The sequence below is a fragment of the Lethenteron reissneri genome, chromosome 34 (genome assembly GCF_015708825.2).
Source record: "Lethenteron reissneri isolate LAM-NWPU_2019-01 chromosome 34, ASM1570882v1, whole genome shotgun sequence".
Taxonomy (NCBI): Eukaryota; Metazoa; Chordata; class Hyperoartia; order Petromyzontiformes; family Petromyzontidae; genus Lethenteron; species Lethenteron reissneri.
The window spans coordinates 8,360,999-8,385,320 of record NC_083812.1 but is presented as its reverse complement, the minus strand read 5'-3'; the positions used below and the strand labels follow the sequence as shown (position 1 = coordinate 8,385,320).

Here is a 24,322-nt window from a genome sequence, read left to right as displayed (position 1 = left end):
TTCCCTCATTAATGTATTAAATGATGTCTGTGTTATGGTATTAACGTATTAAATAGCTCATGTTATGAGTAGAAAAATGGTTAAGGTGCAGTCCTGCAATTGCTAGCTCAAACCACTGCAAGCAGAAGGCCCTCGAATATGAGCTCTAGAGAGCCCTGCTGGAGGGGGCTTGGTCTACTCTTCCACACTGGCCATAAATCTTGGAAGTGAGAGGACCCCTACTTTACCCCACCACCTCTGGGAGGATTTAAGAACATTTCTCAATTGTCTCAACATACATGTTGGGAGAACAAACCGGTGTGCTCTGGATGGCAAGTCCAATCTCTGCTAATGATGTCCACTAATTGCAGCATCCATTGTGATCAGTACAGGGACACTATATACATTTCAAAGAGAAGTAGTGTATTTGCATTCACCCATGCTGGATTATGCGGTTGTGCTGCGTGCCTGCCTCAGGGGCAGTCCGTGACTGTTCACCCAGGCTCCACCACCCCCTAGATACAAATCTTGGTGAAAGAAACCCTCACATCCTGTTATTTTGTGTTACAGACCAATATGGCCCATTAGCTAAACTCACGGCCCCATATAAACTAAAGGGTAATGTGAGGTTAACAAAATACAAAGGCCCTCATTTACCCACCTGCAAACCAAATCACCTTCACTTATATAAACTAATGAACAAGTATTTTTCTCAGTGGACTTGGGGTAAAGTGAAATTATTATCATCATCATCATACCACTACCATTGCCATCACTGCAACCACCAATGTATGCTTGCATCTCTTGTTTAAACTCAGTTGTCCTCAAAACACCTATAAATGACGCACATACATGCACGTGACCACATCAAACACTGCACTCTATTTTATACGTATATGTAGACGCTAACGACGGACCTTTAAACATTAACTACGAATGACTAAACATTAAATATAAACGTTTTGCATCCTTGTTTTTGGAAATGAATAGCCATGGAAAGGTCAAATGGCCACGTTAATGTATTCATAATCCTTAACAAGGAAGAAAGTGTATCAATGTTTGGCACTGATCCAGTGTGGAGGGAGGGAACCCATGAAAAACCCAACATAGTTTCTGTGATCATGTCAGAAGTTTGTGAGATTAATACCCCATGTAATACGAGCTGCACACATTCCTCGACAGGATTCATATCGGAAGCCATAAATTAGCAGTGACTGTTCATGAAGCCTGTTGTCTCACAAGGCGACTAATTATGGAAAGCAATATTAAGGGGGGGGGGGTTGTATGGCCTAGTTTTCTTGATTCAACAAAATACTGGCGTACAATAGGAGTTGATATGCGGGGACACAATGCATAATGAGTTTATGTACGGTATTGCCTTTCACAGTGAAAAAGGCGTCAGTTTATATGGAGCGCTCTTACCAGTAACATCTCGTAACCCAGCAGCATTTGCTTAAAAAACTTGCTTGTTCACTCCAGTGCCTTTCGTTGCAGGTGGTTTTGTGAGGGGAAGGAGTTGGAGAATTCTCCAGACATCCAGATCTTGCAGAACGCGGACCTGCAGACACTAATAATCAGCGAGGCCTTCCAAGAGGACACGGGGCGCTACACCTGCTTGGCCTCCAACGTGGACGGCACCGACAGCACATCTGCAGAGATCTACATTGAGGGTGGGATGGGCTACACCTACACTTGGTTCTGAGACTGTGTTATTGCTACCCTGCTTTGCTACTCAATTACAATTAATACCAGCTGAAACGGGCTTCACATCCAGCACCTTCAGAGCTAATTTCTGCTCATCAAAACACGGAGCTTGATTGGGAGACATGCCCCCCCCCCCCCCCCGCATGAGCCATGAGGCAGAATATTGGCAGGCAATGGACAACCTCTTGGGTTAGGTACAGCCATGTCAGATAAATGAGCGTGTTGTCCCAAATATTGCATCACGTGGATGTGTTGTGTGTCTGTATCAGATAACGCAGCATATTGGCACAATCTGCTCAATAGCAGGGGTGTGCTGTGCACATGCATCAGATGAATGTGCACGTTGGAGGGAGGCATTTAAGCAATGGGGTGGTGTGCTGTGCTTGCCTCAGATAACTCAGCCAGTTGCATCGCTTCTAGTGCATCGATTTATTATAGGCATCCCAATTAGTTCTACTGTTTAATGCGATGCTCACTGTTCACTTATCCATTTTAGTTTTTTCCATATCAACATCGCGGCCTGCACGCGGCCCATTGTGAAATGTGAGAAATCACGACTAATGCCATCAACCTGGTTACCAAACATTGATCAATCATTCTAGATTTTAAGTTTTCGTGACTGCAAGGATCCATACTCTTTGATTTTTTTTTTGTAAAGTCGCGTAGGTAAAAAATAAATTAAAATTAAAACAAATAAATTATATCACGACGTTTCGTCACAGCAAAATAACTGTATCATGTGAATTTTGCTGTGACGGTTCCACCTGAAGACGGAAGCTTATATTGCCTCCGAAACGTCGTGATTTAATTTATTTGTTTTCATTTTAATTAATATTTTACCTACGCGACTTTCCCGAAAAAACCAAAGAGAATTGCTCATTCATCTCTTGGTCTCCAGGGCAACAACTCAAGGCACCATAAGTTAACCAAATACAATGTAAGCTTGGGAGCCAACATAACTCCTGTATGTATTTAATATCTATAAACACATACTTGCAAAGAATACCATAGCATTAGCTCTACGGGTGCTGGCGGTAGCAATGTAAAATGTACGAGTGAAATCAGCACCGTTTACTGTGCTGCTTATACCGGTTTGTATCTGTTCCTCCTGTTAAGGGCACACTGCCTTTTCACCAACTCTTGTGGGTCTATAAATTCATGTTGTGGCTACTTTTGCAAATAAATTATTTTTACAAATAAAACTCTTACTATGGCCGTTACATTAACTAAGTTTTACCATGTATGGAAGTTTAACTGTAAATCCATGATTTGATCTTGACAAATTAATGAATTGCAGTGCAATTAACAATGCGCTTTAAATCACTGATGCATGACAGATGTTTTTTAATGATATCACAGTGGATGTGACTCACAAATGCACACATCCACTCGTGTGTTTTTATTAGATATCAACTGTGTAGGCTATTTTTATGTTGTTGCATTTGCCCTTGTGGCTTTCGCTGAATGCAAAGGCGTAATTCCTCAGTATATATGTGTAAATTTGAATTTATAGAGTCGTCTGTTTGGATAAGTGATGCAAAAAATAGTATAACCTTCATGTCCTTGCTCAGACCTCCCTGGAGTCCTACCATTGCTGCTTCTCTTCATAATGACTAAAGCATGAGTCGCACATTTTAATTGCAAGACAATCACATTACAAGCAAATAGATGATTATCAAATTATAATACTTAGCAAAGTGAATATCGCATTATTGCTTTGGTTAACTAATTGCATAGAAACCGAGAGGAAAAAAATGCTGCTGTATAATCCAGTGTGGATGGTGTGTGTTATTGTATATTCACTAATGAGGAGAGATAAAACAAACATCTCTTACTGTTTTTGAAATTCAAATATGCATCTTTAGGCTACTGCCCGGTCTGTATTATATCTACGTGCATGGAAAACATACAAATAAAAAAATGGCAAATCTATGGAATGAAAAGACCATAATTTAAAGTATTCATACGAAACTTAAAATAAAATAATTCCTGTCTTTGGGCATGAATAATTCATATATCTTTTATGGATAGCCACAACAATCATAAATGTGTTTACTTAAAGGCGGGTGAATTATGCATCTGCGGTAGATATGAATATGGTCATTGGGTTTGTTTTGATGGTTTTAGAAACTTAGACTAATCCACGTCTTTTTTGCAGGTGCCACATCCTCAGATTCAGAAGGGGAGGCAAGTGCAGCTTCCCTGGAAGATGATTTGGCTCAGTAAGCAAAGCAATTTCCATCCCTGCATTTTCCCATGTACCTGATTGTCTGCACATTCATCCATCAATCGATACAAAACATATTTCCACACACGTTTATACACAGCCTTCTAACATACAAGGAAATGTAGAGATGGATGGGTGACTCAAGGGTCAAGGCACTGATTTGGAAACACTGAGTTCCTGGGTTCAAGAGAAGGCAGGCATGTGAAATGAATTTCCCTCGTATGGATAAATATGTTTATTGAAATTACTTCGGAAGTAGTTTTGTGATGTCCTCTTCCATGGCTGACGGACAGCAGATCATTGGAAGGTGCTGATTTCTGAATGGCAAATTTTAAGACAGAAACAGAAGGATTTCTCCACAACTCTGGCTCTCGCCTGATGAGGCTGGTTGTAATTACGTCGTACTTGAATTGTAAATGTTGTGGATTTACTCTCCAACACACCCGTGTGCTAAACTAGTAACGAATTGGCATGTTTTGTTTACGTGACAAACCTTACTAATTGGCTGCGTCGGGTGGTGGCGGGTTTAACGACACATTTATATTCATGCGATCTAACCCAAAAAAACCTCTCATAGATAAATGTTGGTCGCGAAAGCCTCCGTGTTAAATCGCATGGAAATATTTTCGTCTCGTAACATGAATCGCCGTAGCACAACAGAAATATAAATCATGGAATTAGAAGATTAATGCTGGAGGGGATATTCTGATGGCAAAACTGCAGGATTAACTGTGAACTTATATTTACAAACACCTGCTCATACATTCAGAATTTGTTTATAACACAATGCACGTTTGACTAATGCGTGTAAATATAAAGTATTGCACGATTCTCGACAGGAAGTTTAATGTGGTTTTACGAGTGAGTGTCATGGAACAGAAAATGCGGCCAGCATATTACACACGTTATTACCCTCCTAGTACGAGCGAAATGTGTATATTACACAAAGTCATATACATATATGTACACATTCACGAGAGGAGATAGTCAAACTGTAGAGCTGTGAGTGTGTGCGCATAAGAGTAATGTTAACCCGAGGGCTTAGACCAGTGGTTGGGCTGCATGCACCCCCTTGGGGTGCGAGATGCCCTTTCTGGGGGTGCGAGACGTGTCAGAATTATTTATGAAGGTAAATCGTCGAAACACAAATTAAGCACGGGCACGTAAGTACAACTACTTTGTTTCATCAAAACCTCTATGTATTTATTAACATAATTTTTTCATGATTGAGAACCAAAGCGGTGCAAGGCTGCAGTAAGGATTAAGAACCACTGCCCTAGACAGTAGAGAGGAGGTGGGTTACGTGAAATCAACAGAGACGAAATCCACACATTGCGGATGGCTGAGCGCAGGGAGTTCCATATGCTGGAAGCAGCAATGGAATTGACCGACCACCCACAGAGTGGATATTTAAGCAGGATTTGGAATGAATATTTTTCTAAGTATACATTGCAGCTCGACAGCCTTGTGGTTGATGTATTCACTACTGAGCTGAGCTGCAGTCAACGGTTGTTATTCCGACAACCACTTGGTAATTCCTGTGGGTGATTGTCTAAACTCCCAGCTTGCTATAAAGGGGGCATCAGCGGCACTGAGACATAATTCATAGCATGCCTCAAGTAAGTACATTATAGAAGATGGCATTTTTTAATTGCTTGTAATATCTCATTGTTGTCCTTTGTCCACATTTCAATAAGAGATAATGTCCCTTGCTTGAGGAGCATTGAGTAGAAATAATCATGCATGAAAGCACATTTTGAACATTTATAGCAGTTTACATACATTTCCCAGATGCTCAAGTTTAATGAGACCACAGCAGCTTTATGCATTGCCTTCGATATGCACTTTAATTTATTCACCCATTTTTCATGTTTATTTCTGGATGGCTTTCACAACATAACTCAACTCGGAAGCACCAACTTGTTGTTTCCTCGAGGCTCACTGAGAATGGCATTTAAAATATTAGATTATTACACTGAAGAATTATAGTTGTCTAATCTCTTGAAATGGACACTGTATCAGCATGAAACATACATTTCCTTGAACTGTAATTGCTATGGCAGTATATGTAAAATGGAGCTGTCATGAAAAAATGTGTCCTGCAATTCGGATAAACTTTGTTCCGTTTCAGTTCCAGTCAGGATGGATGAACCTTGGGCAAAATACTTGATTTGTGTTTTCTTGTCAACCTCCACTGTCAGCAGTGTGGGTGTGTGGAACGAGGTGCAATGCTTTGATTGGTATAGACCTACTTAGGCCTCGGCAAGGCAACGGGCGTACCTTTACCCTACCTTTTACACTTACCCCATACAAATGCCCCGATTACAGGGTAATTACTGGGGTACTACACATGAACAAGGTTTATAACAGGTAAATGCTAGGTAGAGCGCTTTATTCATATAGAATACTCTCGATGATTCAAATTTTAAATGGAGGCCACGGACTGCGCCACGGAGCTTTTAGCGAGCGGTAAACAAGGTACCGTATTTACCGGGTAATACTTCGCGCCACCTTTACCCTACCGGGCAATTCTTCCGCACTCCCTTTACCCTACCCTTTACCCTTTCCCTTTTACCCAGTAAAAAGGGTAAATTACCTGACCTTGCCGAGGCCTAGACCTACTGCCGGTGTCGGAGCCCTCTCCTACATTAACATTAGCTGCCCCGCCCATCTCTAAACCTTTATAAGCAGCTTGCCCTCAGAGCAGAGGTGGCAAACGGGTTTTTGATTCCTTACCCGTACCCGTACCCGGCCGCACCAGGGTCGCAAACGGGTACCCGTACCCTACCCGATACCCGGCTACCCGTACCCGGCTGGGAATCGGGTAGGGTACGGGTACCCGATTGCGACCTCTGGGATGAAGCCATGTTGCAGGCATGGGTGGGTTGATTCTAGGAACTTGAATTGTGAGAAGAGACAAGACGTTGGGAAATGAGTGACAAACGGTTACTCACCAGTGACTCACGGCCTACCTGTACCCGTACCCGGCCGCACCAGGGTCGCAAACGGGTACCCGTACCCGTACCCGTCTGGGTACGGGTAGCCGGGTATCGGGTAGGGTACGGGTATCGGGTACCCGATTGCGACCTCTGCCTCAGAGGCTAACCTCCCTGTTCCTGATGACGACCGCTTGTGTTGCGATCGAAACGTCGTGATATTTGTAGTCACTTTATTTTTATTATTTTATTGTTATAATTTTTTCTATCTACGTGACTTTACCGAAAGAACCATAGAATATATTCAGCGTTTAGAGATTAGTTCACCACATTAAGGGAATGTCAGAGGGGGTTACGTAATGCACGGATAACTCCACTTTTTCTATTTTGAGGTCAAATATTTCTCTGCCGTGCAACGACTCCCTCTCACTGTGCTTTGCGTGAATAGGTTCAATGATTTATCTTTACACATATACACACACGGGAAGACGAATACAAACAATATCTAGCTTAGGCTGTACGATGTAAATATGAGATTATGACTCTGAACTCTGGTAACATTGACAATTTGGAAGCACATCTACAAACCGAAATCTGTTGGTTTAAAATATCCACGATGCTCTGTGGAAATGGCCTACACCCAGGGACAAGCGAGCAGTGTATTCTCATACACGTAGGGTTTCTAAACAAATGCAGCTGACTGCGAGACAAAACCACCCGATTTATTTACAGCATTTGTCACTGAGCACTTATGCAAGAGTTTTCGATTCATTCATAGAGAATAGTGTTTGATCCGTGCAGCAATCTAACACTCAGTCACATGATTATCATCGTTATTTCTTTCACTTAGCTCACAGGACCGATCTGTCGAGATCCAAACTCTTGGGTTGAGCAAACCTACAGTTTTTCCAGGGTTTTTTTTTACACATTATGTACATCAGTCTAGCCAGTGGCATTAATGTAAATGCAATGTATCATTTATTGCTCTTGTTCCCATTGGTTATGTGTAATAAAAGCTCAACAAAGTGTTGGTCGAGCTATGTGCTAGATATATTTCTCCACATTTAATTACAGAATGTATTCTGGTCCAGGGGCCTATTGGCTTTTTGCACCAATTTTATCCAACAGAATTAGTTTAAGCAAGCAAACTCTGGACTAGTTTCGACATTGCGTCTCATCATCAGTCAGCCTTGTTAAAGAAATGTTGCCGAGAACTCCATCTAAACCATGTTCAACTTCTACCACGGTTGGCTCCTTACGGTGCAAAAGAATTTGAACATACATACAATGTCAACAAGCAACATTGTACATAAACGACGTATAATGAGATGCTAGAATACATCAGTTCACGGGTGTGACTCAAATGAGTGTAAACTCTACACTGGTAATGCAGGTAGAGAAAGAGCATGCCCTTATTGCAGGTGTGGATATTTTTGGTTGTGTTAAGCTCAAGGTGAAGTGAATTGATAGTGTATTATCGTGCTTACAACAGCTATTGTCTCTGGCGGTTGACCAACCCATTATTTATTGATGCTGCTTTTCTGCTCCCAACAATGCCCAATTTAAAAATTCACAGCGCGTGCCATCTGGTGCATTTTCCTAGCGGCTACGGACTAAACATCACCATTGTTCACCTCGTGTCCTCTAATCCTCTAATGGGTGTTGGCGGTTCGCTTCTATTGCAGAGCTCAGAAATTGATGTCGGTGTCCCTGACTATAGCTGCACCCCCGCAAAACAGTGGCACGGCCCAAGTGGAGATGCAGGCGCAGCCTCCGTTGGTACAACCCATTGCTGCTCCGGTGATCCCACAGGTACCGATTTCAATACTTTGCAGGGCTTTTTATTTATTTACTTACGTATCGTTCAGTAAAAATTGTGTTATTCAATCCCATCATTGAGTGTCAAAGTTGCTTAATCGTGTCCTCGTTTTCATGTTATTATTGAATATAATCAAAAGTATTTGTATGTACCCAACAGAAAGTGGCCAGCCCAAGTTTTGGGTTGCCAGGCTTTGATGGTCAATCAGGAGTAATGGCTGCACCCGTTTTTACGAAGGTGAGTCGGTTTCTATTTGTAACAGACAATTTATGCTTGTCTGGATTAGCATATAGCTAGGTTTGTAAAAAAACAATGTCTCTCCCCTTATTTGAATAGTAGTGCTATATTTTACACTTTTTGCCAACCAAGGTGAGGTTTAAGTAAACGCATGTGCTTTATTTACGAGTCAACATTGGAAGCAGTGTGATGGATACTCATAAAGGAAACAGTGGCAGATAAACACCCATGATTATCTTGTTTTACTATGTAAAATTATCACTGCCATTTCTATTATGCATCCTGGAAACAACTTTGGGTGTGCAGTTTGGGAGTTTTTTTATATGATCCCATGGCCTCTATCATTCTGAAATTCGATCATAATTGGTCAGTTGATCCGAACCTATTTAATGTTATTATTTTATTTACCAGGTAAAGCCCGCTGAGCTATTAGCTCTTTTGCAGAGGTGACCTTGCCACACATCGAAGGGGTTTATCATATTTGGGAATTTATATTAGCAGCCATCTAAACGCAAATTTAGATTATTTGTGGAGGGCAAAACTGGAGGACCTGGACAAATATACACACGACCACGGGAAGAGAATTAGTGCAAAGTCCAAATATAAAGGCATCGTCAGTTTCGGGATCAAACTCATGGCCTTCTGCGCACTACGCAAGGGAGATAACATCTATTTGCTCCCAGAAGCACACTTTGGATCAGATTTTTTATTGTAATATATGTAATAGTTGCAATTATCATGTCTTTGTTTGTATTGCATGTAAGCACTAAGTTTCATGTGTTAAGTCATAAATCCATCACATTGTCATATATGCCTATTTTAAAACGTCTGACATGTAACATGTAGATGTTAAGTTGTCCTTAAAATAGTTTGTATTGAGTTTTCATTCCGTTTTAGTGCAGGATATTGAAGAGGGAGTGAACACGTTCAAAAATATTTAGCATATGAATACCATACACCAACTAGTAACATGACTGGAATTCCACAGTGCAGGAGTGTATATTGTGAAGACCACTCTGAACACTTGCTACCCACTAGGCTGGGACAGACACAAGTTGCTTGAGTAAATACTGTACAGTATTACAAGATGTTTGATATCGCAATGCACGTGGTAGATATCGAGGAGCATCTTCATGCCACGTGGAATGAGGAGCAAATGTTATCGTTTTAATCTAAATAGCACCTTGCCATTTGTGAATCACAATATGTAAGTTATAACATGAGATTCATACACTTTCGTCTTCTAAAGGCGACTAGGCCTGAAATTGTACCACTGCTGGTAGAAGGGCCTTTGCTTGGGGAGGTATTTTGGCCTAGTCTTACATATTGGCCATATCTGTGGCCTACCAATTGAATGACTGGTGAACCATTTATACCGCAAGAGGACTCAATAAATGCCACGACATGAGATCGATTCGGACCAGCAGGTCTAGTGAGCTAACCATTGCACCATGGCAAGAATGTGAATGTAAAACGACACAAACCCTATTCGGCACCCATGTAGTTTTTGACACGTGCATGTGTAGGTGCAGTGTGTGTGTGTCCAGGTATCCAGTATGCAATCACCGTCCTGCAAGTGAGGTGTCCATTGTAAGCGGCAACATGTTCAGCCACGCGGTTGTGATACACTCAAAGTGTGTGCATCACCAATATAAAATAGCATCTCTAAATACCGGACATCGATCATTATGGGTCATTGCACACATGTGTTCGCACAATTTCCAGTACTTATGTTACTTAATAAATTCAAAGGCTATTTACAAAAGAATATAGAAATAACTCTATGTCTTATTACTATGCGAAGAGGCTTTATTGTTCGTGAAATCCCTGTAACTCTGATAAGATATCTTTGACCTCTGCATCACCTCTATTGCACACACACTTTTGGGACCACGTATATCGTCGTTTCATTAATTATACAGTCAAACATTTACTGCTGCAAACGTTCATTATCACAAACATTGAAATGCCAAATATGTTGCAATAAATATCCCTTTTCACTCAATACACTTTTTTTCTTGGTAATTGTAGATGCATGGAACTAAATAAAATGTATTAGACATTTATTCGCTGCAGTCATGTAGGCCTTGCTGAAATACTTGCTCTAAAATATAAAATTGAATACCACCATTAACCTTGCTCAAAAGTGCTGCTAATGTAATGCCAAAAATGTCACTGAGTATTAGATTGCTGCACAAATCAAATTCAGCATGTGATGGGCTGGTGGCACGGGCAACACAGTCACCTATTTATCAAGCTCGGGGGACTCTGCATCCCGTGCGTAAACATTCTGATTAAGCCACAGCTTCACATTTGCTTTCCTTGCGGTAGGTAAACAACTCTGGGCTAACACACACTGCAATCATTGTTGCATCATGCAGAAACATTTGTGTTTGCTTCCTTGGATTCATGTATATGCAGTTGTATATATTACTATAACAACTTAACATGCAAAAACAGTGGGAAATGTTGTTCTTACTTTTTCTTTGCAAGATGACCATTATCTGTAAATCTACAGTAAAAATGCAAACATTTTGTAAATCCACTGCTGGATCAGGGCCTCCCCGCTCCTTGCAGGTTTAGGTGCTATTTGACTATACTTCATCATGCTGGTCATTGCAGGTTTATAAAGTTGGGGAGCCTAGATATGTACGCATAGAAGTGCAGTACAACAATGCTTGCTTCTGCCCTGCTGTCTGCTAGGCACCACATAGCGCCGATCGCAACATGTTTGTACGAGAGTCAATCACCGAGAATTGACAAGTTCAGGTGCATTGTGGGTGTTTTGGCCATAGGTATACACAGACGACATTGATTGCAAATTCCAATTGCACTAATCAATATCACTCACCAGTCTATTAATGTGACACATTTTGAGTGCTTATATTATTTTGATTGTAGCTTGTCAATTGCAATTACATATAGAATGCTAGCCTTTATACAAATATCCATTTAAACAGAGGTGAATTGTAACTGTGCAATGCTCCATTGGAACCTCCTTTGCCAGATGGCGTCATCTGGTCCAACACCATGTGAGACTAGTCTCTAAGCAAAGCTGTCTCGGGTGTGGACCAATCAATTTCAAGGACAGTGCATACATTATTAGAGTTGTGTTTTTGTTTGCATTCTGACCGCAGGTATTGTGGTCAATGCAAACATGACTCCTTGTAAAAAAGGTGTCAGTTTTGTTGCCAGATAATAAGGTAAAAAAAACAATTATCATGTGCAATGCTCATTTGTATTTTGTGCCCGGGCCAGCAATGCTTATTTTCGTGGATTTGGATATTTCTCAAGTCAAGTCGATTTTTTTTTTGGCTTATACACGTGGCGCCTTTCTCGCACAAATCTGCCACTCAAAAGCACCTCATGGTCATTTTCTACCGTACACCAACCCCAGCTTCATTTTCTCTCGTGCAGATTTAGACTGTCAGTTTGCCCCTTGTTAATTCAGTCTTTCGTGCCTCATTGTCGCGAGCTGTGGACCGCTGTTATCTGAGATGGGGTCATGTTTGCATTGGAGTCCTATTTGAGTAGGCATGGTGCGATTCATTTGACGAGTGGCGTGAATGTGGATACAAATAGCAAACATACTTCATCAATAACTTAGCAGGACCTTTCTAAATAGTTCCAAACGAGCTACCCCATGTGGAATGTGACAGAAAGGAATCAAACATTAGCGACACCGAAATTGCAAATAGTGTTGCATGACTAAGCAGAACAGTTCTGAATATTGGAGACAATTGAGCGTAGGGGGCCGTCCATAAATGACGTCACGCGATTTTGGACGATTTTTGACCCCCTCCCCCCTCGTCACACGGCGTCACAAAAAGTCAGACCCCCCTCAAATATGACGTCACAAAGCTCTGCCCCCCCCCCCCCAAAATAAAACATGCTTCAAATCGCTTTAAACTATTGTCATTGTAGTGCGTATTTAACGTGACGCTGCACTCTGATGTTGTAGGAGAAAACATTTATTAAAATGTCAATTTAATTAAGTAGAACGTGTTGTCTATATTTATTTAAAGTTGCGCATTTTGATGTGACGTCACATTTCTCAAACCCCCAACCTCCTCGTCACGCATCGTCACAGATGTCTGACCCCCCCTCCCCAGGTTTGTGACGTCATTTATGGACGGCCCCATGCCTGTAATTTTTTGCTTAATTGCATCGCCACTTTGGCTGGAGAAACAAAGATAGCCAGGTTATGGTGCAGGTCTAGCAACCTCCTAGAAGCCCCAGTTCATGCCAGCAAATGCTCGCGATTGCATCATTGCCACCAAAATGCTTGTTGCAAGTATAAAGCAGCACAGTACCCTGGCCTGTTCACGTCTTCTGAATTTTATGATAGTGTTGAGCAGCGTAAGTTAAGGGATAATTTAGTGCACCTCATTAATGTGGTGCTTTTTACGTGCATTAATTTAGGTAATGAATTAATCCTTGTTCAGTGTAAGTCATTAAAAGTGCACTGAACAAGTTTATCCTGCCTTAGAATAATGGTATGAAATAGTCACAGGCATGGTTATGTATTGCTCACTGCTGCTGTCTTGGATGGACAAACTAAGTTTCCATCTCTTTTATGAATGAAGTAAAAATTACATGTGAATTGGACGCATGGGGAATTATTAGACTGTACCAACATTCAGAGCGCTTCCATTTATCTCCGTATTATAAAACAGCAGGTTTGCTCATTGTAAATTAAATTAAGGCACCTTGAACGTTGCCTCAGTCACAATTGTTTAACAGACTTTGTCGCAGAGACGCATGAGATTGAGTTGCTGAGCAATGCTGGAAAAAAAAATCAACTGCTTTTATTAATCAGTGAATTACAAACTGATTGTCTAATTAAGTCATCATTAATTCTCATTAATGAACATGTCATTACATGATTAATTAATAGAGCTCGTTTATGGGCTCTTACAAACCATTACTGAGTAATGCAGCTCAGCACTATTTTAATAGGATTCCAGAAAAGCCAATAGGCATCCATTCATCATGGCACTGAGTTCACTTGGCAAATTGCACTTCACCGGGACCATTTGAGGTGAGCACTGTGGGATCTGCAATGTTTGGTGATGAGATGACACAGCTAAGCATTGTCACCAACCTGCACTGACCAGCGTGGTGAAGTTTGCTCAAATTGCCACCTTGGCTGACTTGCCTAAGTCATGGCTCTCAGTCTCCAGAAAAAATCTGTAATTCACCGGCCATGCTGTCGCCAAGGAAGGTGAAAATGCAGGGAGTGCGAAGAATCACCGGGAGTCAACAGGACGCATTGTGGATGTAACTTACAGTAATTTTACTCAAAAGACGAGTACTCTGTCAAATAGAACCGTCTGATTGAGATACATAAGTAAGGATCTGAATAGTAGCAACCACTTCTGTCATAGAGGGAACAGTTGAGAGTAATTTTTTGATGAGTGGGTTTCTTAGATTCTCTGGAATCAAACATTGAGTTGTAGGGTTCAAGAGAGAATCAGATTTAGTTATCCTCCTAAGATTAAGACTGTTGAACCACTAAAAGCTGAAGATAATACAAACATATGCCTCAACAACGAGCCATTAAGATGTTGTAGTAAACCAAGTTCTATGAAGAAATTAACTTCGGAATGAGGGCAAACCACAACATACATCATAATGGGTGACTTTAATGCGAAGGCAGACGACAGAAATTATAATGTAGATGTTTAATATGCATTAGGGTGAGGAGATTTATACAACAGACACCTTTAAAATATATATAATAAATGTATCAAATGTGCATGGATGATCTGAGATCTAGAAATTATAAATAACACATTTTCAGACGTGTCTGTTCCAGCAGATTCACGACAGGAAGTGATCACAAGTTGGCGCAGTGCAGTTAACACTTGTAACATTACTGGAGGGAGCACTGGTCTAATTACAGGCAGACAAGACATCATGGGACCTCCTTTGCCAGTACCAAAATATGATAATAAGTTTTTCCCCTTTAATCTGGCAACAAAACAGGTGTTAATTTGTTAAAAATACCAAACTGAAACCTTTTACAAGGAATCATGTCTGCATTAACCACAATACTTGCGGTCAAAATGCAAACAAAAACATACTCTGATAATATATATGCCTTTTGGCGTCCTCTAGTCGAACACTGTTTGAGACGAGGCTCAAAAGAAAGCTGTCTCTAGTGTGGACCAATCAGTTTCAAAGACAATGCATACATTATCAGAGTATGTTTTTTGTTTTCATTTAGACCACAAGTATTGTGGTTAATGCAGACATAATTCTTTGTAATAGGTTTCAGTTTGGTGTTTTAACAACTTAACGCCTGTTTTGTTGCCATATAAAAGGGGAAAAACTTATTCTCAAAAACAAGACAGTCAACCTCAAAACCATCCAGTCCAGGAGATTGGAGGCTTCAGACTAAATCTACGCCACCGATTGAAATCCCAAGAAAAGCAAGATCGTTAAATGGATGTCACCACTATGAACAGTTAAATAATTGGTATTGTAATGAACAGTGTAGGGAGGGTGGGAATAAAACAACGGATAAGAACTTATTGGATACCACAAAAAGTACAACGGTGAAATATAGCGAAAAGGAAAAAATTACAGAACTCAGTAAACCCGAAGAAAGATAATGACAATATAAATCCGAGAGACAGAACGACAGTGGTTGAATGTGTCATGATGAACAATTGGGGAATTAAATCAGAAAAGAAAGTTTTTGATTAGTCAATCACAAGTTGCAGCGCTGAGAGAGCAGGACGGAACCATAATACATTGCAGAGATATAATCATTAAGATAGTGAAGCATTTGTCTGCAGTTCTCTACCGGGTGATGATGATGGTGATGATGATGTTACAGCTTGATTATGTTTTTCCAATGGTAGTACTGTAGGTTTAAAATATGCTTTTCCTCCATATACTGATCCAGTGCAGAATGAGTTAGTACACTTTATACAATAGGTAACGTCACATATTTTCAGTGCCTGTGCACCATCTAAATATAAATTCAGATTGCCCATCGATGACCCTAAAGTATAATGAAATCAATCGTGTCATTTTGATAGGTTCGAGTAATATATTTGATGTTTCAGGCTAACGCTGCATTTAGTTTGTCGCCATGTGCGTGAAGCAGTCATTTTACAATATTGGGGGTACACTGGGACGCCGAATGTAATGCGTCGCGTTGTTTTAGGGGCTCCCTTCAGCGCTAGTTTCCCCCCCAAAATGGAAACTCTGTGGCAGGCACACACGTGGCAATGATTGTTGGGTTGAGAGTAGCCAGAGGGGCCCATGTTCATTAGACAAGCTGGCCCACGAATACTGTTTGAGGGGACACAGCATGTGGCTTTGCCTCCTCTTCAAATGTGTTGAGGGTAGCTGCTCTCCCTGTCACCCCCCCTACTCCCGCCTGCTCGTGCCCGCTCCCTGATATTCCCACACTTGCGGTTTGTGGAAGCCATGCATCAACACTGCCCCAATATCTAATACGCTCTCCCATGCATGATCGTGCATATTTTACATTGGGCATAATAAATATTGTCAAAGAATATTAATGTGTTTACAATTCAGAACTCGCTTATATTACAGTTATAAATTCGTGATATATATACTGCCTGTTTATTGCAATGGACACCTACCAAGCGTTTGCTTGGCATGCACTTAAACATAATATTTAAAGAATAGATTTTAAACAATGAATATGTTTTTGGTTAATACCATATATACATAAAAATGCAATCAAAAACTGCCACCTTCCCTTCTATGAAACATTTTGCTTGTAGTTGTGAGCAGCGGCAAGTTTTTTTCAACTATTAAACACTTTGAGACTAGGCTCTAAAGAAAGCTGCTTCTGGTGTGGACCAATCAGTTTCAAAGAGAATGCATATATTATTATCAGAGCATGTTTGTGTTTGCATGTTCACCACAAGTACGTGTGATTAATGCAGACATGATTCCTTGCAAAAAGGTTTGTGTTTAGTGTTTTAACATCTTAACAACTGTTTTATTGCCAGAAAGGGTAAAACCAATCCTTATATTTCTCAAGTATTGTTTGATCTTATCTGCACAACCGGTCACGTGAATGTTCAAACCCTAACACCACCAGCCTCCTTTAAAACGTTTCAATATCCAAACTTCCCGGCGGTTGTGGAAGAAGGCCAGGAATATGTGGCGCGTGTTTAATTGATTTTTGGAAGCACAGAGCTAGAGAAATAAACGCAGGCAAGCTGTCTTGGTGCCAAAGTGCTGCCATTTACACTTCAGCAGTATGGTTAGAGAATGAAGTCTATAATGTTACAAACGAAGGCGGCACACTTTCAATATCATTGCTCATCCTGGACCTCTATGCACACGTGCCAAGTCCATTTCCCATACTTCCTGAGAAATCTTCGAAAAAAAGTTAATAAACTGATGAACTAGAACAGAGACTCTCTTTACAAACATCTGCTCATGTCTATAAAACGAACTCTTCATTGCAACATCCTGCCCACAAGTCCTTTAATTGTCATGTATAATCATCAGCCATTCTAAATCGACTGCTGGATTAAGGACTCCTAAGCGGCCACCACCTCCGTGGTGATCCTGCAATGCGGCAATCCACCCAACACCTGCACACGAGCTGATTTATTCGCTCCCATAGACATGTGCCGACTGTTACGTTGGCCCTGATGTGTATATATATAATTAAAACCAATTACACATCCAATGTTAACGCTCTAAATTCACTATAAATTATCTGATTTAACTTGTAGTCTCGTGAGACAACGTTTTAGCTACTTTTCTTTGTTTTTTTTGTTTACTGAATGCGTTTCGATTGTAATAAAAGATATATACTTTACGTATTATGGTTTTCGTAAATAATGTAGGTTTTGTTATTCTTTCATGGAAAAATATATTCATCACTGCAAAAAAAACTTGTTTTTGTCAAAATGTTTACTCCTTTGGAAATCATTTACCTCATAATTGGAAGTCTACTGCTTCTGCCAGTAGCCAAGAACAGTTATGTTGGCAGGCTTAAAACTTCAAACAAATAAACTTCAAACAAATAAACTTCAAAAGCGAAATATTTTTTTTTCCAAATAAAATCCAAAACAAAGGAGCCCAATCTTTATGGAATGGCACCTACTATGCGTTTGAGAGAAAAAAATGTATGCAAGATGATCCATTTGTAGATACTTGACTAAATAATGGGAATAGAATATATAAAAACCAACATTTCATTTGAAAGCTTCTTCGTGTCTCCCACCACTTCAAGTATACTTATTAAATATTGTAACACTCTGCTCGGTAATATACGGGGCCCATCGCTTTCACAAAATGCAATCATCTATTGATAAGAAAGTTAGAGAGTCATTAGAAATCAGAGGGGTGTCTATAAATAGATCACCCTGTTTCATAAAAGTTTAAAGTCGATTTTATTTCACCAGGTGAGAACTCAAGAGACCGGAATGAGACAAATTCTCGAGACAGAGACCGGGGATCACCAAAATAACAAAAAGCCACGGGCGTCAACACAAGTGCAGCAATGCAACAAATATCAATCAGAGCAAAAACAACAAAAATTTGACATTCGAGCCAAATGTTGAGCGGAGGTTATTGAGATGCCTCCCAATAATTTCACTTTGTAACAAAAAATATATATATTGTTCCTGGGTAGTTAAGTGTTATTTTCCAATTGCTTCTGCCACAAAAGTACATCAAATGGCTATCATTCCCCACAAACCTTGCTTTTGTGACCAGGACAGTGATATTTTGAAATGTACCAATTTTCAATGAGAAAACGTGGTGTGCATTTGTGTCATTCCTTCACGTAAAGTCCCGGTCGCGAAAGCAAAGTGTTGCGGGGAATAATATCCATTTTCTATACTTTTGAGGCATAAGCAATTAGAAAATGACACTTAACTACCCCGGGATCAAAAATCGTGTCCTAGGGGCTCCGCATTACAAACGGATTGCTGCCGCACGTGCCCGCCTGTCGCCTTTCGCAGCCGCTGACAGACGCGACGGCGTCCGAGGGCCAGCTGGTGGTGCTGGAGTGTCGCGTCAAGGGCTCGCCAGCACCCAAGATCACGTGGTACCGAGAGGACACTGCTGTGGACGATTCTCCCGACTTTCGTCTTCTGCAGAAAAGTGAGTGTGCCCCCCCCACTCCCTCTCCCTCTCTCTCTGGTCGGCAGTCCGGCATGGAACGCTTCACGAATTTGCGGCATGGAGATCACACTGGTAGGAACCACCTGGTTCCACAAGCCCACAGGGGATTATTGTGTCCGTCCGTCCGTCCGTCGTGAATCCAAAAATGGGAGGGGTGGGGCTGGGTGGAGAGGGGAGGGTGGGGAGGGGCTGGGTGGGGAGGGGAGGGTGGGGAGGGGCTGGGTGGGGAGGGGTGGGGTTGGGTGGAGAGGGGAGGGTGGGGAGGGGCTGGGTGGGGAGGGGCTGGGTGGGGAGGGGAGGGGCTGGGTGGAGAGGGGAGGGGAGGGGCTGGGTGGGGAGGGGCTGGGTGGGGAGGGTGGGGAGGGTGGGGCTGGGTGGGGGGTGGGAGGGGTGGGGCTGGGTGGGGAGGGGCTGGTCACCCCGTGGTGACCTTATAAAACTCAACGTTTAACCTACTCACGCCGGCTCGTGCCCGCCCTCACAGTCGGGCATATTTGCGGAATACACCACGCCGCCGTTGACCCTGGCCATTGACCGAGCAACCCAACGTTCCTACCAGCTCCCTCCGCAGGAGGAATGTGTTTAAAGCCTCCCACACGAACTGGTGCGCAATCAGCACGTAGTGCCTGGTCAGCGCTTTGAGTTTAACAGTTTCCTGCATGGGAGGCCCGTGTACATGATAAATGATGGCGATGGCCAAAGTCGATATCCGTTGGAGAGATTTGTTTTGCTCATGTTTGGGGAAACTTTGTCCGCTCTAAAGTATGTTAATTGATCACATACCAGGTGGGGATGTTTTTTTACTCTTTGATTCGTCTTCACCTGAAGACGGTTGCTTGTGTTGTGATCGAAACGTCGTGATCTATTATTTTTTCTACCTACGTGACTTTACCGAAAGAATCAAAGAGTATGGATTCCTGCAGTCACGAAAGCTTCAAATAAAAAATGGGGACATTTTAGTTTGATCAGTCACAATTTCAGGAAACACACAGACCACTCTACCCTCTTATATCTGTTTAACATAAATTGTACACACAGTCAAGTTTTTAAAGACCTGGTTTTGCATAAGATATATCCAGCTCGTGACGAGAAATAGTAATTACATTTATCCGTCTGATAAACTACAGTGTTTTTTTAAGCAGCACCTTCCCAACAAACGTTTGACCACCACTTTGCACACTAATGAAAGAAAGATTACTTATTTTTATTTGTGTTTGGTTTGTGGCTGTATCCTTCATAGACCCCCCCCCCCCCCACACACACAATTTATTGAACAGTTGCATACAATTTATCATATTCCTGAATTATGCCGAAATTGGCGAGCTGAACACACATTCTAATGCATTCCGTAACCAACACAAATGTGTTTTCTTGCAATCTAGCAAAAAAATGTTCTTGCAAAGTGAGCGCAACTGAGTGAGTCGTGTTTAATATTATCGGCTTTCGATGACAAGCCTGTAGCTGATGGGTGCCAGGCTGCTTGGGGCCTTGCAGGCCTAAATCTGCCCAAACTTGCACAGGAACATATGAGCTGGCATAGAAATTACGAATGCTTGCCAGGCCACCTTGGTACACACTGTGTACCCTTCGGCACTGTGTTCCAGCCAACACCGTGAGTGCTCTTCTGTAGACTTTGCTGGCCTGTCATCCACTTTCATGGGCTATTTAATTTTAAGTCATCAAAATTTCCAGCGATGCGTGAGAAAGCCACGATTGAGGTACGTTAGTTCCTCTGCCACCCTCTTCACATTGCACTCTTTTTGGATAATGTCCTCTTTTATTTATTTTAGTCTTTCTTTGTATAATGGTTATACTTGTAACCAGTAGCGGGCTTTGCTTTACTATTAAACTACGGGGAAGGTACATGACTTAGTATACTGATGATGGAGAACAAATTGTGGAAGTGTTTACTATGAGCTTTAAAGCAGTCGAGAGCTTTAGGCTAACTCTGCCCTATTGGTGTAAATAAAACTTACCGGCTGCAATTGTTGGCGGCCGAAATACCGTAGAACGATTCGTGATTTTATTTTTGTACTTAAAAGCATAGACTCGATTATATTTGGGCCAAATGTCATATTTCTAGTTATGTGAGTAAAAATGTGCAGAGCTGCACCTGTACCTTCATCTTATTGCCACCACGATGCATCGTAGTGGTAACAAGCCACCATGGCCATGCGTTTCAATGCCGCAAGTTGTGATGGGAACGCGGCAGCTGCACTCACCAGAGTGTAACGAGCCACCATTGACACTCTTAAGCATCTTCCTTGGAGACCATCTGGACGATGGGTCATAAAAGCGTAGTGACGGCACGTTCCTGGCATTCGTAGCATTGCTTTCCCATGGTAGGATTAATTGTTAAAGGTCAAAAAGACACGGATTGATTAAAACCTGTCGACGTTGCACGAGCGGAGTCTCTCAAAGGGAAGAACGTGTTTTGTGAACCATGAAGCTTATATATTGTGATGATTAGTTCTTCATTAATTAATTGATAAACTGGTCAGGTAATTTATACAGTCTATATGCTCACGTGTGTTTATAAGTTTGCGTATGACTATGCATGTATATATGCATCCATAATATATATTTTTTTGGGTTAGATCGCGTAAATATAAATGTGTCGTTAAACCCGCCACCACCCGACACAGCCAACTAGTAATGTTTTTCACGTAAACAGAACATGCCAATTCGTCACTAGTACAGCACACGGGTGTGTTGGGGAGCAAATCCACAACATTTACAATCTGAGTACGACGTTTTGCCAGTAATTACAACTAGCTTCATCAGGCGTCAGCCAGATTTGTGGATAAATCCTTCCGCTTCGTTCCTTAAGGAGAGGGATAGGTGTGATGACGTCACTTGTGAGCCCTACTTATGAGATAAATCATGGATGTTTACATAGTCCTAGTCTCCTTGCATATGGTCCTCATGGAACTACAGACGTGTACGTCACTCATAAGTCCCAGAACACATTCGTGCTCCTCAGCATTAAGCTGCTACTATGGCAAATAGAATTCCTTGCAAACAAGACACAGTGCCCCAAAGTTCTTCTTGGTTCTTACGGTAAAGTCACGTAGAAGGGAAGTAATAAAATAATAAAAATAAAACGTGATAAAATAATTCTCACGACGTTTCGGCCACAACGCAAGCAGCCGTCCTCAGGTGAAAACCAGGTCTGTCGGGGAGACAGCGTCAAACCAGGTCTGTCGGGGAGACAGCGTCAGACGCTGTCTCCCCGACAGACCTGGTTTTCACCTGAGGACGGCTGCCTGCGTTGTGGCCGAAACGTTGTGAGAATTATCTTATTATGTTTTATTTTTATTATTGTATTACTTCCCTTCTACGTGACTTTACCGAAAGAACCAAGAAGATGAATCCCTGCAGTCACGAAAGCTTTAAATCGAAATTGCCCCAAAGTTCACGATCACACCCATCGGCACAGCATTTAGTGTGCGGGGGGGAGGGGGGGAATGTGTGAGAAGGACACTGGGTGTGCATAACTGTAGATGCACAACACGTGCCACGTTAAACCCCCCACTGTAACCATTGTTTGATCATTGTGTTGCATTCTTCTGTCTTGACTCCAGGTTCAGTTGGGCAGGCTCTGCTACTATCGTTCACTCTGAATGCCTTTTGCGTGCTCAGACAAATTCCTCCTCTTGCCAACAAACTCAGGCTGAATGGCATCAATATCAGAACACCACGGAAGCAATGCAATGCAACAATTTAAATGCATGCTGGGATAGAACAAAGGGCAGATGATGTAGCCAAATGTCACACTGTAACCTTTTTAATAAATGCATGGCACCGTATGCTGTGGAGAATTTGCTGCTGATTGACGTAAGCAAGAAAACATGTTGCAAATTAACATGGAGTTACGAGGGATATTTAACAGGGCTGAGGACTACACCGCAAACACATCTGTGCTTTGTTCTGTTTGAAAATGCATGTTAAGTGGGACATCTGTATAAAGTATTTGTTTTAGAATAACCACCAGATACCGCCACGCTTTGCTCTCACCTTACCCACCCACCAATGAGAAAGGCCACTGAGTGTCGGGTTAGTTGATGTGGGGAGTCGCGGTGCATTTATGTTTTGTTCAACGCTGCGACTTAACCCACAGAACTGTGTCACCTTGGAGAGAGGGGGCACTGGCTCAGGTCGACCGGACTGAACCTCGTAAACCTTGCACGTTGAAGCCTTTAAGTGAATGCCCTCATCCAGCTTGCGTTTAAAGGGAAAGTATATTGAATTACGTGGAGCTCAGTGCTACTGATTGGTGGAACAGAATGGACCGCTGTGATTTCCTTCGGCTCGACAAACACCTCGACAGCTTCAATTTCCAACAAAAAATAATGCCGTGATGTGGTACATTCACGTCGATTGAAAGTACATATTCGATATGTTGTATCTGAAATTGAGTGTCTTTGCATTGCTGTTCAATGTTGTGTAGCTTCAATTGTAAAGGCAACAAAAGAAACTTCATACTCACAATAAAGTAGGTAACAACTACAGCGAAGAGAGCTCTAAATTAAATCAACGCTAAGAATTGATTTAATTTAGGGCCCAATCTGCGCCATAGATGTAGGCAGAGTGAGCGAGCCACACGCGTGGAAAGCACAAGGCTGCAGACTATGAACAGCAGTCACACGAGTGTAGAAGAGCATTATCTTGCAGCACTTTGCACCATGTGAGTTTTTTCAGCTCAGCGCAGGATTTGTAGTCAAAACAAACATTCGCTTGGTGGGATTTAAACTCTTGACCTCTTGTTTGTAGGGCAATTGATCCACTCACCTAAGCTATAGCACGAGAGTGTGAGAAAGTGCTGCATACCTTGTTTAAGCGAAAGCGTCTTTAATTCATGTGGTGTTTCCATCTTAGCCTGACCCAATGCTTAACTGAAGTATGCAGAGGTTTAAATTTAGATTTAAAGCTTTCGTGACTGCAGGGATTCATATTCTTGGTTAATTCGGTAAAGTCACGTAGAAGGGAAATAGTAAAATAATAAAAAGCTTTTATATTTTTATTATTTTATAATTTCCCTTATACGTGACTTTACCGAAAGAACCAAGAATATGTGTAGACGTTTCCTACAATCGCTCCCCTGATGTACAGGGCTACAGCCATTCGATGGTGGTAAGCAGTGCTGCTGCACCAGCATTGCCCTGCAGTGTTCATGCAGACCAGGGCACGGTTTGAAACTCTGATCACAGTTTTTTCTCGAGCCATTAACTTGGCTCACTCGAGTCAATAAGCAGTCGTCGTCGGTTGTCACTTGCTTCCTGTGTC

General features: G+C 41.7%; 1 protein-coding gene across 5 annotated transcripts in view; it reads left to right on the top strand.

The window, feature by feature from the left end:
- Nucleotides 1-24,322, top strand: part of LOC133350644 (palladin-like) — a 148,313-nt gene that overhangs the window by 39,881 nt on the left and 84,110 nt on the right. For all 5 annotated transcript variants that reach the window (XM_061565240.1, XM_061565237.1, XM_061565239.1 and 2 more), the window contains 5 exons: nt 1,474-1,649; nt 3,842-3,905; nt 8,532-8,658; nt 8,825-8,902; nt 18,874-19,015. In XM_061565240.1, coding sequence (XP_061421224.1) covers nt 1,474-1,649; nt 3,842-3,905; nt 8,532-8,658; nt 8,825-8,902; nt 18,874-19,015 — 587 coding nt within the window. The remainder of the gene's footprint in view (nt 1-1,473; nt 1,650-3,841; nt 3,906-8,531; nt 8,659-8,824; nt 8,903-18,873; nt 19,016-24,322) is intronic.